We start from the raw sequence: 13,715 nt of genomic DNA on the forward strand, positions 1-13,715 counted from the left end.
TGAGTGATCATATGTTTTTCCTTTGCCACACCAAGGGGAGCGAAAGTTGGATATTTATGTCGCTGACACCGCCAGGGTCACTCAAAGGGCATGTGGGGTTTAAGGGAGTAGTTATCTACTTACACCAAGCAGCTACAAAATGATTATAATTAGGTGGTATCCTGTTCATCTAAGTGACCCTGCGGTTGGCAAGGGTAAACGTACGAACTTAGCCAAACATTGGTAGAGCCCAGTGGTTATTGGGGGAATCTAACACCGTATCTTTACAGGTTCAAGCTTGAACATGCGGTTATGACGGCTTATCATAATTGATGAAGCCGTGTCGGGATGAGAACATCCAGAAATGGTTAATGAATCTAAAGGATTGGTATGATGAGGCTATGGATATTTCAGATGTTGAAGAGGCATATTTTGTCTTCAAACGGCCTGGGAGCTTTATTCATGTGTCTGTAATGCTTGGTACCATGGAGTTTGTGTAAATGTCCCCAATGAAAGTCGTTGATTTGCACAATTTAAATGTTCGGGGAGTTCTCTCCAGTGTCTGGGGAGGGGGCACAAAGAATCTGCGTGGTTTTATTCCTGAAAATACGTTCGGGATAGATAAATAGGTTATTGTTCGAAGCGGTGTGCCTTAATCCACGAAAGAATTTTGGTATTTTGTTCTTGTGTGTTTATTCTTTCCGATTCGCAATCTGATGTCCCTGGCAATGTATCTAATGATGGGGAGAAACGCGCCACGTGGGTTCGAGTTCATTCCCCGCCGTCTGAGGAGAGGGGCTTAGGTTAGGACATTTCTCCAGGGAGAGACGGTCATGGCTTCATCTTTCAGGATACCTTCCCCTCTCGAGGCTGTTTTCATGATTCACTCTTACTCAAAATTGTTATGACATACCGAAAAGGATGAACAAATATCGAACACCATGGATTTTATGAAGGGTACCGTGCAGAAAAAATGTTCCACCTAACTTGTGCCTTTTCAGCTATTAAATACACGGTTACAATTTTGTTATCAGTTTATTAAAGGTTTATCACTCAAAATCTATGTTTGTTTTATTGATTATAAATATGAGTATCACTTTATAAGGAAATGGGGAAGCCCATTTGCGATTGTCTAGGGAAAGGGGCGGGCGTCAGATGGCATCTGTTGGTTATGGCCGGGGGTTTGGTCGTGGGTTGTTACCTCCCGACAATACGTCGGTAAGTGTGAGCCCCTCCCACTGTGGGACCAATAGGGTTTTCGTCGTCCATTTTTCTCAAACAGGGTCTTAGCTGGTCTACCTCTGTACCCTGTTATCTTGGTAGTGCTTGTGAGGGTGCTGCGAGCGGGGTCCTGATTAACTGCCTGTAACCGCGTTAAGATCATCTTGGGGTCTCACAGACTCACAAAGAGCTAATACACCAACCCTAACAGATCAGAACGCAGTACCAGACTGTTTTATATTCAGCTTATATCTATTTAGTTACTCTATTTTATTTCATCGTTAAAAACGAATTATGGATGGTAAGATCTCAACACCTTTTTTGTCTATAGCCATTGTATTTCAACCAAATGCCAATCGTTACTCCAATAATTATTTAAAATAATAAGCGGTGTTGAGAATATACTTCTGTATATTATTGTAATTATAATAAGAATAGTATTGACGCACGTCGTTGAAGGACGCAGTGGGATGCATTTAAATTAGGTAGACCTCCGATCCAAATCTAGCGTTGTACACAGATCGTTTTATCAGTCCACTATTTCGGATGAGCGTCGCCGACTCCAGGTCGGTGTAATGATATAAAACTGAAACGGACAATAATCATTAAACTTGTTAAAATCTCGTTTTATACGATGAAATAAAATAGAGTAACTAAATAGATATAAGCTGAACCTAAAACAGTTATGTAATTGACTATCGATGAGATGAAAATTTTGACTGAAATAAGGCTTACCTTTCTCTATCATCTTTAAAGTTTTGTGTTAAACGCTTCAAATCGAAACTTGGTATTTCTGGAAATAACCGGCACACTTTCTTTGCTTGTGAAATTCAATTATTTTTAGAAAATGTACTAGTCACGCGAGTTGTTAACATGTCTTATTTAGTCGAAATATATTGTTCATCACTTTTTTTTGTTACATTTCGCTGACAATTTCGGCAGTAAGCGGCTTTTATAAGCATACATTGGCACGTTTATGGCGATTCAAATGCGATTTTTTCAGTCAACTATGAAAAATTGTTTCAAAAGTGAGCTAAAAGATACACATTTAATGACAGGAAATTACGAGGAAAACTGTCTGTATTTTCAAACAATTACATTCAAATTCGTTTACATATTCAAGGATTGCAATGTACTTTATATCTAGTGAATATTCTTTTGTAATTTGATCTTCCATGCTAAAGCAATAAGTAGTTGTTGGCAGTGTTGCATTTACTATCAGTATCAATGAACAGTTTCATAAATCTGAGACTCTTGATTTCCTTCTTTGGATGCATTACGTGTTTCAATAGGATATCACTTATAAAACGTATTTATCTCTCTTCCAGAACGTATTTATCTCTCTTCCAAAACAGTTTTATCACTCAATCAGATTGCTCAGATGTTTATTATTAACCTTTCAAAGAATGTAAAGTACGTTTACTTTAGGGACCGCAGATCTAAGACGCGAGATTCGATGCAATATCTTGCATGTTTTCGTTATCCTGAACAAGAAGTCCAACCTCCTTCATCAAACTATGAAAAATAACTGCAATCATGTGACAGATCACAAATTGCATATTAACCTATGCCTATATGGTCGTGGTCGAAAGAAAAGTAATTGAAAATTCAATGGTCACAGTGAATGAACTAAACGAGCATAAAAAGGTTACATACAACCAATTCCTAATCCATACAAAGAATTGTACCCTGTTACACATATTTGTTATATACAATTATTAATCCGTCCATTCTTCCTAAAGGCAATGCGACTCCTTCTTGCACACAATAAACACTCATACATAATTCACATCGGCTCTTGAAGATAACCTGTGTGCTAGATCTTGCTCTTCTGCGTTGAAAGTAAAATACAACACTTTAATACAATAATGATAGTTTCAATATCTGGTATACACGCATGTATGGTTTATATCGGCCTCGAAGATACCATTTGTGTGCGAGATCTTGCTCGACTGCATTGAAAGTGAAATATCTCACATAGATACAATAATGATAGTTTTAATATCTGGTATACACTCATACATGATTTAAATCGGCCCTTGAAGACACCAATTGTGTGCCAGATCTTGATCAAATGCGTAGAAAGTATAATGCCTCACTTAAATACAATAATTTACTCTATAGTTTTAGGAAATTTAGGCAAATGAATGTAAATGACATAACAATAAATCAACGTGAGAAGACGACAAGAACATATATTAACATACTTTATTTCAAAAGCGAGCTAGATAATTGTCTAATGAATACAAACGGTAGAACTATGTTTGCTTGAAGCTGTTATAACCTTAATGTGTGTTAAATTGCCTACCAAAATGGGTAGAAATAAGTGCTGTTTTGATGTCATTTGGAAAGTGGTGGTAGGGTATAAAGTCTCTTTCACCTTGGCGAACGCATCGTTAACGTTATTTGAATGAGGATTAGTTCTCGGAAGTAATGTGTAGAGTTTCACGTCAATCACATGTTGATGACATACTTTAATCTTAAGGAGAAACCAATTATATTGACATACTTGACTTAAAATATACTTCATTAGCAACCAATTGTATACAACACTAATAAGTTTCAACATGTTATCTTTTAGTTAGTTTGTTAATTGAAATATTTCAAATGGTTATGATATGAATTGTTGGATGAATATTGAACAATTCATAAACGTTGTTGACGAATAAGTCTAATAACGCTTACCATATATATAATAACAGTCCCCACGAGGTAGGTTCATATCTGAATCAAAACGGTTGGCCAAATAAAAATATTACAAACGTAGTTTTGTATGAACTAAGTCATCCTTATTGTTTGCAGGCATTTCGGAAGACAAAAGAGGATATGCACTTGCCATTCGGTGAGCTTACGCTGATTACAGAAGACAGGTACAAGGATGTTTTAGAAAAGGTCCAAGAATGTTTCGTTATCGATGAGCCTATTGGAAAAGCTGTAGGCATTAAGTGGTCCCCATTCTTTGAATCATTCTGGTTAAAGGCGCTAAAGACAGGAATATCATTGATGGTTGTTAATCCCGAAGACAACGATATCATTGGCTTCCGAATAAATGAATACTCATTAAGAAAAGAAAATATGCCGGATTTGAATAAGCTTGATGACGAGAGTCTGAAAATAAAGGATGCGTTCTTGCTTTATGCAATAGGGAAAGCGAATATCTACGACCACTACAGCACTGATGAAGCCGTTCATTTCCTTGGACTTGGAGTCACAAGGAAATATAGAAAGCGAGGGTTTGGGACCTTGCTTATGGAAAGTGGAATAAAGTTGGCCAAGAACCTCGGCATCAGCCCTTGCTATATCACAGGTGAATGTTCCTCGAACTTTTCAAAGAGGATTTATGAACGGTTAGGTTTTGACGTTTTGTCTGGAACGGCCTATGAAGATTTTGAAATCGAAGGAAAGAAAGTATTCAGAATACTGGAGAACACAAATCGATAAAGATCTACGGGAAAGCGATTTAACATTGGGCATGCAATGTGCCCCGATTAAAGTGTCGTTTTACCAAGTATCAAATGTATTGCAATGTTTTGTTATACACTCGGCTATATAATCTTATTGTATTTCCTCAAAAAGACATACAAGATTTTAAGTTCATAGACTCAATAAATCAAACATTTGTTCTCTGTTTGTTTATGATATATATACAATCTGTAACCTGCATCAAGTGACAGGGCCTTTTCTTTAGTACCCACGGTTCCGACTATCGGACCCATTCCCTAAGCAAAATATATGCTATTATTCCCAATCTTCGGGAAAAAATCCCAATAATAAATAAAAAATTAAAAAAAAAAACATATGAAAGTCTTAACCTGTACTGTTCAACATCCTTATAAATAATGCCCTGTAAAATTTTTTGGATAGTTGATTTCAGAATTTGCTTATTTTCATCACATTCAGAGATCAGTATGAAATATTACTGTCATGATTTATTGAAATATTTTCACCCCTAAACCCTCTATTTAAAAAGAGGACACGACCACCCGGGGTTAAACCGAGAGAGAGCATCAGCATAAGAGTGTTGTTTACCCGGCAGGTTCTTAACAATCATTGTTCAAGGGCTAAGCGCTTCCATCCAACTGCCGTTGTTGGTGCTTAAAACTCATCAGCCAAGCCAGACTGCCGTGATATTTGCGGGCATTAAACGGCCTGCTTATTAACTTATGTTTCTTCCACTTCGTAAAAGCACCTTTGGAAATGAGAATGTGTTAGTTGTACTTAGCCAGATTACAAAATGGTGTAAATTGATTCGCCTTTATTGTAAGACAGGGGCCACTCCTTACCACCCATTAAAAACTACAGTGGAGCTGTACATTTTTTGAGTGATCATATGTTTTTCCTTTGCCACACCAAGGGGAGCGAAAGTTGGATATTTATGTCGCTGACACCGCCAGGGTCACTCAAAGGGCATGTGGGGTTTAAGGGAGTAGTTATCTACTTACACCAAGCAGCTACAAAATGATTATAATTAGGTGGATATCCTGTTCATCTAAGTGACCCTGCGGTTGGCAAGGGTAAACGTACGAACTTAGCCAAACATTGGTAGAGCCCAGTGGTTATTGGGGAATCTAACACCGTATCTTTACAGGTTCAAGCTTGAACATGCGGTTATGACGGCTTATCATAATTGAATGAAGCCGTGTCGGGATGAGAACATCCAGAAATGGTTAATGAATCTAAAGGATTGGTATGATGAGGCTATGGATATTTCAGATGTTGAAGAGGCATATTTTGTCTTCAAACGGCCTGGGAGCTTTATTCATGTGTCTGTAATGCTTGGTACCATGGAGTTTGTGTAAATGTCACCCCAATGAAAGTCGTTGATTTGCACAATTTAAATGTTCGGGGAGTTCTCTCCAGTGTCTGGGGAGGGGGCACAAAGAATCTGCGTGGTTTTATTCCTGAAAATACGTTCGGGATAGATAAATAGGTTATTGTTCGAAGCGGTGTGCCTTAATCCACGAAAGAATTTTGGTATTTTGTTCTTGTGTGTTTATTCTTTCCGATTCGCAATCTGATGTCCCTGGCAATGTATCTAATGATGGGGAGAAACGCGCCACGTGGGTTCGAGTTCATTCCCCGCCGTCTGAGGAGAGGGGCTTAGGTTAGGACATTTCTCCAGGGAGAGACGGTCATGGCTTCATCTTTCAGGATACCTTCCCCTCTCGAGGCTGTTTTCATGATTCACTCTTACTCAAAATTGTTATGACATACCGAAAAGGATGAACAAATATCGAACACCATGGATTTTATGAAGGGTACCGTGCAGAAAAAATGTTCCACCTAACTTGTGCCTTTTCAGCTATTAAATACACGGTTACAATTTTGTTATCAGTTTATTAAAGGTTTATCACTCAAAATCTATGTTTGTTTTATTGATTATAAATATGAGTATCACTTTATAAGGAAATGGGGAAGCCCATTTGCGATTGTCTAGGGAAAGGGGCGGGCGTCAGATGGCATCTGTTGGTTATGGCCGGGGGTTTGGTCGTGGGTTGTTACCTCCCGACAATACGTCGGTAAGTGTGAGCCCCTCCCACTGTGGGACCAATAGGGTTTTCGTCGTCCATTTTTCTCAAACAGGGTCTTAGCTGGTCTACCTCTGTACCCTGTTATCTTGGTAGTGCTTGTGAGGGTGCTGCGAGCGGGGTCCTGATTAACTGCCTGTAACCGCGTTAAGATCATCTTGGGGTCTCACAGACTCACAAAGAGCTAATACACCAACCCTAACAGATCAGAACGCAGTACCAGACTGTTTTATATTCAGCTTATATCTATTTAGTTACTCTATTTTATTTCATCGTTAAAAACGAATTATGGATGGTAAGATCTCAACACCTTTTTTGTCTATAGCCATTGTATTTCAACCAAATGCCAATCGTTACTCCAATAATTATTTAAAATAATAAGCGGTGTTGAGAATATACTTCTGTATATTATTGTAATTATAATAAGAATAGTATTGACGCACGTCGTTGAAGGACGCAGTGGGATGCATTTAAATTAGGTAGACCTCCGATCCAAATCTAGCGTTGTACACAGATCGTTTTATCAGTCCACTATTTCGGATGAGCGTCGCCGACTCCAGGTCGGTGTAATGATATAAAACTGAAACGGACAATAATCATTAAACTTGTTAAAATCTCGTTTTATACGATGAAATAAAATAGAGTAACTAAATAGATATAAGCTGAACCTAAAACAGTTATGTAATTGACTATCGATGAGATGAAAATTTTGACTGAAATAAGGCTTACCTTTCTCTATCATCTTTAAATGTTTTGTGTTAAACGCTTCAAATCGAAACTTGGTATTTCTGGAAATAACCGGCACACTTTCTTTGCTTGTGAAATTCAATTATTTTTAGAAAATGTACTAGTCACGCGAGTTGTTAACATGTCTTATTTAGTCGAAATATATTGTTCATTCACTTTTTTTTTGTTACATTTCGCTGACAATTTCGGCAGTAAGCGGCTTTTATAAGCATACATTGGCACGTTTATGGCGATTCAAATGCGATTTTTTCAGTCAACTATGAAAAATTGTTTCAAAAGTGAGCTAAAAGATACACATTTAATGACAGGAAATTACGAGGAAAACTGTCTGTATTTTCAAACAATTACATTCAAATTCGTTTACATATTCAAGGATTGCAATGTACTTTATATCTAGTGAATATTCTTTTGTAATTTGATCTTCCATGCTAAAGCAATAAGTAGTTGTTGGCAGTGTTGCATTTACTATCAGTATCAATGAACAGTTTCAGTAAATCTGAGACTCTTGATTTCCTTCTTTGGATGCATTACGTGTTTCAATAGGATATCACTTATAAAACGTATTTATCTCTCTTCCAGAACGTATTTATCTCTCTTCCAAAACAGTTTTATCACTCAATCAGATTGCTCAGATGTTTTATTATTAACCTTTCAAAGAATGTAAAGTACGTTTACTTTAGGGACCGCAGATCTAAGACGCGAGATTCGATGCAATATCTTGCATGTTTTCGTTTGAGCATCGTATACTCAACACTATTAATGAATTGTCACTTGTCATAAAAAACATTTTCCTTTTCCATATACATTACAATTAAACTATATTGTGTACCCTAAGTTCCTTTAAATGAACCGCGTTGAATACAATTGGGCTCTAAAGACCATATACCTTTCTCAATGCGCCGTTAAGCAACCTTCCCTATCAGTGTGTGTATACCACGTGATAAATTGCGTCATAAATGCTACGTCGGCAATATCTTGATTTGATAAAATACTTTAAACAAAGATAACTTCACTATTTCTTCACCATTTTAAGAGAAACATAGCGCATTCTACGCCGTTTTCGGAGCCCTACCTTCGGATTTTTACCAGAATTTGATTGCCAGTTTAGTTTCTTAAAACACTTCGACAAACCTTTTCACAATACGGCCGTCTGGCGGAGCACTGTCAAAACATTATTTTGGAAACAAGTTTGTCGAAGTGTTTGAGAAAACTGATGACCTCATAAAAGTTCGGATATAAAACAAATGCGGGGCTCTTTAAGCGACATCGACTGCACATTTTTTAATTTAAAATGGTTTTGTAAATGAAAAGTTATGTTTGATTTAAGTCTTCATTTTAAGCAAATATTTGCCTTCCGAGGTAGCATATATGACGTTATTTATCACGTGGTATGCACACACTGCCTTTAGGCTTTTGTCAGACGTCAATCGAATCCCATAATATTTCAACAATTGTATTTGTGTATTGGAGACCCTTAATACATTGTATTGTGTGTATATTTCAACATACTGACCAGATTTTTGCTCTTTTGCCCTACTTCCTGTGTGTACTTTACCAGTTGTGTGCCACGTGACAAAATTGTTTCCTCACACTGTAATGGTATATGTTGGTTATTAATACGATGCAATCCGATTGGCTACATCAATCTTAAATCAAATGAACACTAATATTGAATACCACCCAAAATGTAGTCGGGTCATTTATCAACGTTAAAAACGTGACCTGAATATTCGCATGCAAGGTATCCATTAACATGCGGTAAGGATTTCAGTCGATTAAAGATGTTTTGGTTAGTCTATGGCCTTAGTCTATGTCCATATTTCTGCTGATCTCGACTGATACAAGTCAAAACATTTTGACAACTGAAGGTACGAATAGACTTCTAATTAAAGTGGTTGTGCTGTTTTGTGTGTTTTTTGCTGTAGCTGGCTACATAAAAATGCACATTTAAAACATTACCCGTTGTGAAATTGAATAATCAGTATAATCATATGACTAAACATTGCTGCTGTGTATTCTAATCTATTCAGTGCTAGATTAAACTAAAAAAGGGCTAACTCGTACATTACATTAATTAATGTCTTACAAAAGTGAACATGTTTTCTTTGCATTAGTATACCTGAGCACATGCAGTTTATCGGTGTCTCAATGTTATAAGATAAAAGATATACATGTAACTAATAAGGATTTCTAGTACTACCTTTAAAACAAGTTACCTCAGTCTTTATGTCCCCATTTATTATGATACTCATAAGTAATTATTCACACACACACGCACGCACGCACGCACGCACGCACGCACGCACCCACGCACGCACGCACTCACGCACACACGCACGCAGCTCGCACGCACGCACGCACGCACACACACATCCAAATGTTCAATGAAGCAATTCAAAGACGAACTGCAGAAGAAACACATAGGTCATCTTCAGAAAATTCCACTGCTTTTAGTGCATCTTCTTTGTGTCTGGTGTGATGACATGCAACTGGGAGACTCCATGTGTGATGTTTTCTGTAATATTATAAACTTGAACCTCTTCAGAGCTGAGAAGAAAGATGGAAACTTGTGTCAAGATACAGGCGAAGGAGTCGTAAACAAAACCGTTCAGGGCCTATTTGAGAGCAAATATCACTCAACAATAAAGCCATTGGCGAAACAAGCATTCAATACATTATTTGACTCACATCGCGAGAGATCACTGCTATTTAGTCGTTTGGAATGTATCAAAACACTGGGAGAAACAGTTTTTCAGAGGGTTTTGAAGTCTGGTTTATTGACACAGCGGAAGGTTGCTCGGAAATTAACTAGACGGGTGTAAGAAGTGTCCTTTCCGCACAAAACATTCCAGGAATTCTTTGCAGCCGTTCATATTTGTCTAGAGTCCGGCAAATCGGAGATGCAGCTGTCACTTTTGACAATGTGCTCTACTATGAACATCATACTGGAGTTCTCAAAAGTGTTCATATTTTTAGCGGTTTGTCCCCTGCAACCGCTTCAGAGATATTTTCCAAACTTCAGCCTGCAATAATAGCTAGTAAGGAGCGAAAAATGTATCTTGCTCATGGGTCTTTGCTGAAGTATTGGGAAGATGTTGCGCCACTAAAGGACTTGCAGGACATGTTTTTATCATGTCAAATGGAATACGAAGATAGAAAGCAATGCCGCAATGAACCATTTTCAGTTAGCGTTTGTGTTCATAGACGATACAAATAAAATAAATCAAGCGTTTTGGAACTTAACATCCGATACGTCGATTGCGAATACACTGCACATCAATGACGTAAACACATCTGAAGATTTTAAAAACGTATTAAGTAAAATGCCAACCAATTACATGTCTCAATTCGAAAGACTTGATATTTGAGCCGTTGCCGGCGAAACTGAGATTGACCATTTATTTACCAGTGCGAAAGAAACATTGAATATTTTGATATTTCATTCTGGTTGCTGGAAAAGCATGCGTTGGGTGGAACATTATGTCTCTCTTTCAGGGAAAGCGTTTAATGCCATGTGCCTCATGATGAACCTTGAAACTTTGTCACTGTGGGACTTGCATCTTACATACAACCAACTAGTGGTGTTGAGTTCTAGTATTGAAAAGAAAACTTGCATTAAACAAATTGGATTAGGGGACATTCACTGTTTAGATTACGATGTTTCGTGCAAAGAACTGAGTCTCGACCTGTCGAAGCAAACAAGTCTGAAAATACTACAAGTGAACTTACTTCCATATTCACATGTGATGGTCCCGGTGTCGATCGAGGACTGCGTACTGGGAGCATTTTTTGAGTCTTGCATTTTGAAGACTTTATTTGAAGGACTACAAAGATCAACCATGCTACGCGTCTTCAGCTGTTTTGAGCTGAAGAGTGAACAAGATATTGATCTGATGATTAGTGCAATTCTCACACTACTGGCACTGGAGACTATGATTTTACAGCGAACCGATTTATGGGACAAAATACTGACGATATCGAAAGAAATGCTAAGTTTTTCTGTGATCAAATTGAAGAGTACGTTTCTCCGTCAAATGTTTGAAAACACTTACAGAGCAAATCTCCGATTGCCATCATTCAATAACAATTGAACTTGTCGGATGTAAAGTAACGACTAGCGATGACTTTGAGCAATTTAAAATAGACATTATGGCGTCTAGAACATTCAATGTTATCGAAAACAGCATTGACAAATACGAGCGATCAAGGTTCGTTTTCCAGAGAAGTAAGTGACGTTCCATAAAATCATTCTGTGTTTTTTTATGTTTAGGTATTACATTATATACTAAGCAATACTCTATATCTATATATTGCCTATTGAAATGCTATGTGTGTTTTGTTGTTCAAAGATGGTAACATTTATCAATAAACATATTTGAATGTATACAATATCACGAGTATGATATGTGTGTTGTATTGTGCCTTTGCTTGTTTTTCGTTCCATGTATATTGGGCAGGGAACCATGACTGAAAGAGCTGTTTACCGTGCTCATCATCAAGTAAATGGCTGTTTTAGAGGATATTCAGATTGAAACCATTTCGATATAGTTTGGACATTGGTTATATCAAATATATAGAGTATTACTTTGTGCTATTATAACATTACGGCAGATAAATCGTTAAAGTCTCAAATATCTTTAAGCATGGAGTAACTTCCTCTTCGTCCAAAAATAAATGTTGATATAAGTTATTGACGAAAAAATAGTCTTGATACCGTTTGAATAAAACCGATGTTTTACCATTCCGATAAACCAAACGCAATATAACCATCCAGTTGAATATATGGACTACAGTTTAAGAAATTACTAATAAAAAAACGACCATGCGTTTGAAACACAACCTTCTCAAAGCTAATTTGATGCTTTTTCAATAAGAACGTACTGAAAACAATATGAAAAAAATATGCTGAATATGACTTACGTAATTATGGAATAGACAATGTAAAAAATGAATTGTTCAAATATATTAAGAATAATAATCTATTGGATCTTTTTTTAGAATAATCAATCATGTAAATCAACTATATCACACACATCGTAACCGTCATAACTCCTGTGTCGCACATATGTAATATGAGTTTAAATGACCGCAACATTTAACATACTTTGAGGAAATTTAATAATTATTAAGGGAGGGAACTCTTTATCAGCGCCGAATACTATCTTATCCGCCCTTCTTTATTTTGGCGCCTTTCTCACTTGTTCTTTAGTTTTAATCCGGTTCGGATGTGTGTTTTTTATGTTTTTCTATGATTGGTCTTTTTAATGTTACCTTACTCACGAAAGACAGCACATCGTCTTAAAGAAGGAATTATGTAAAGGCTATAGCGAAGCCTCAACATGAGATAAATAAAGTGATCCCTGGTAACCACACAATGGAAGAGGCGCACAACTGTGCATTGAACTAGAACGTCGAAATCAAGGTGTAAAACGGATTCTTGATGTGGAATACCTGTTTGACATTTCTTTTCTAGTTATGCGGTAAAGTCAACAGGGTCTTCACAGTCGATATGTGACCATGCATAGATTTCAATTCATTATCACACGTGCTAGATTGAAGCAGAAAACAAGTGACAGCGCAAGCATCCAGAAACGGCCTTTCCATTGACTGTTGGTGTGCCATGCGTTTTTTTAACTATATACCTACTAGTGGATTGGAGCACCAATGGGGAATTAGCTTTCACGTCCAAACCAAAATCCTTTTCACGACACCAAGATCTTTTCACGATTTTATTATGTTGTTCTTTCCTTAACAAATACTTGATGTAATAACACAGTGTGTGAAGTCCAAAAATTAACACCAAATACATTGTACAACGCTATAGATTTCTGGACTGTGGTAAAACCACCTCCGAGCACAGACAAATTTCAAGTGTCCGTTTTCTATGAAGAACTACCTTTTTTCTCTAAACATTTAAAAACATGTTACATGGTCATGCATTACATAAATTTAACCAATAGAAAATCAGAAAATACTTCAAAAAGACTGTCAGCTCAGCTCAAACTAATTACTTCTGAGTTCAAATAGTTCTCAATCAAAACATATGTCAAAGTGCTAAATTAGATACAAAGAAACAATAAAACAGTTAGCTTAAGTAAATCTGGCTTCGACTGACACCTCTCCTTTGTTTGGTTATTAGCAAAATCCTAATTCGATGGCGTTTGCCAACCTGTCACAAACACAGTTGCATATTTCAAATAACAGGTGTAAAAACATCTAACAAATAATTTGTAAATAACC

At 37.0% G+C, this 13,715-nt stretch overlaps 1 protein-coding gene across 1 annotated transcript; it reads left to right on the forward strand.

Annotated features, from left to right (window-relative positions):
* The first annotated feature begins 1,134 nt into the window (after positions 1–1,134).
* On the forward strand, positions 1,135–4,641 carry LOC128244425 (arylalkylamine N-acetyltransferase 1-like). The gene is made up of 2 exons (XM_052962433.1): positions 1,135–1,197; positions 4,003–4,641. The coding sequence occupies exons 1-2, from the start codon at positions 1,135–1,137 to the stop codon at positions 4,639–4,641; spliced, it is 702 nt and encodes a 233-aa protein (XP_052818393.1).
* The last annotated feature ends 9,074 nt before the right edge of the window (positions 4,642–13,715 follow it).

Source organism: Mya arenaria, chromosome 8, assembly GCF_026914265.1.
Source record: "Mya arenaria isolate MELC-2E11 chromosome 8, ASM2691426v1".
Classification (NCBI taxonomy): Eukaryota; Metazoa; Mollusca; class Bivalvia; order Myida; family Myidae; genus Mya; species Mya arenaria.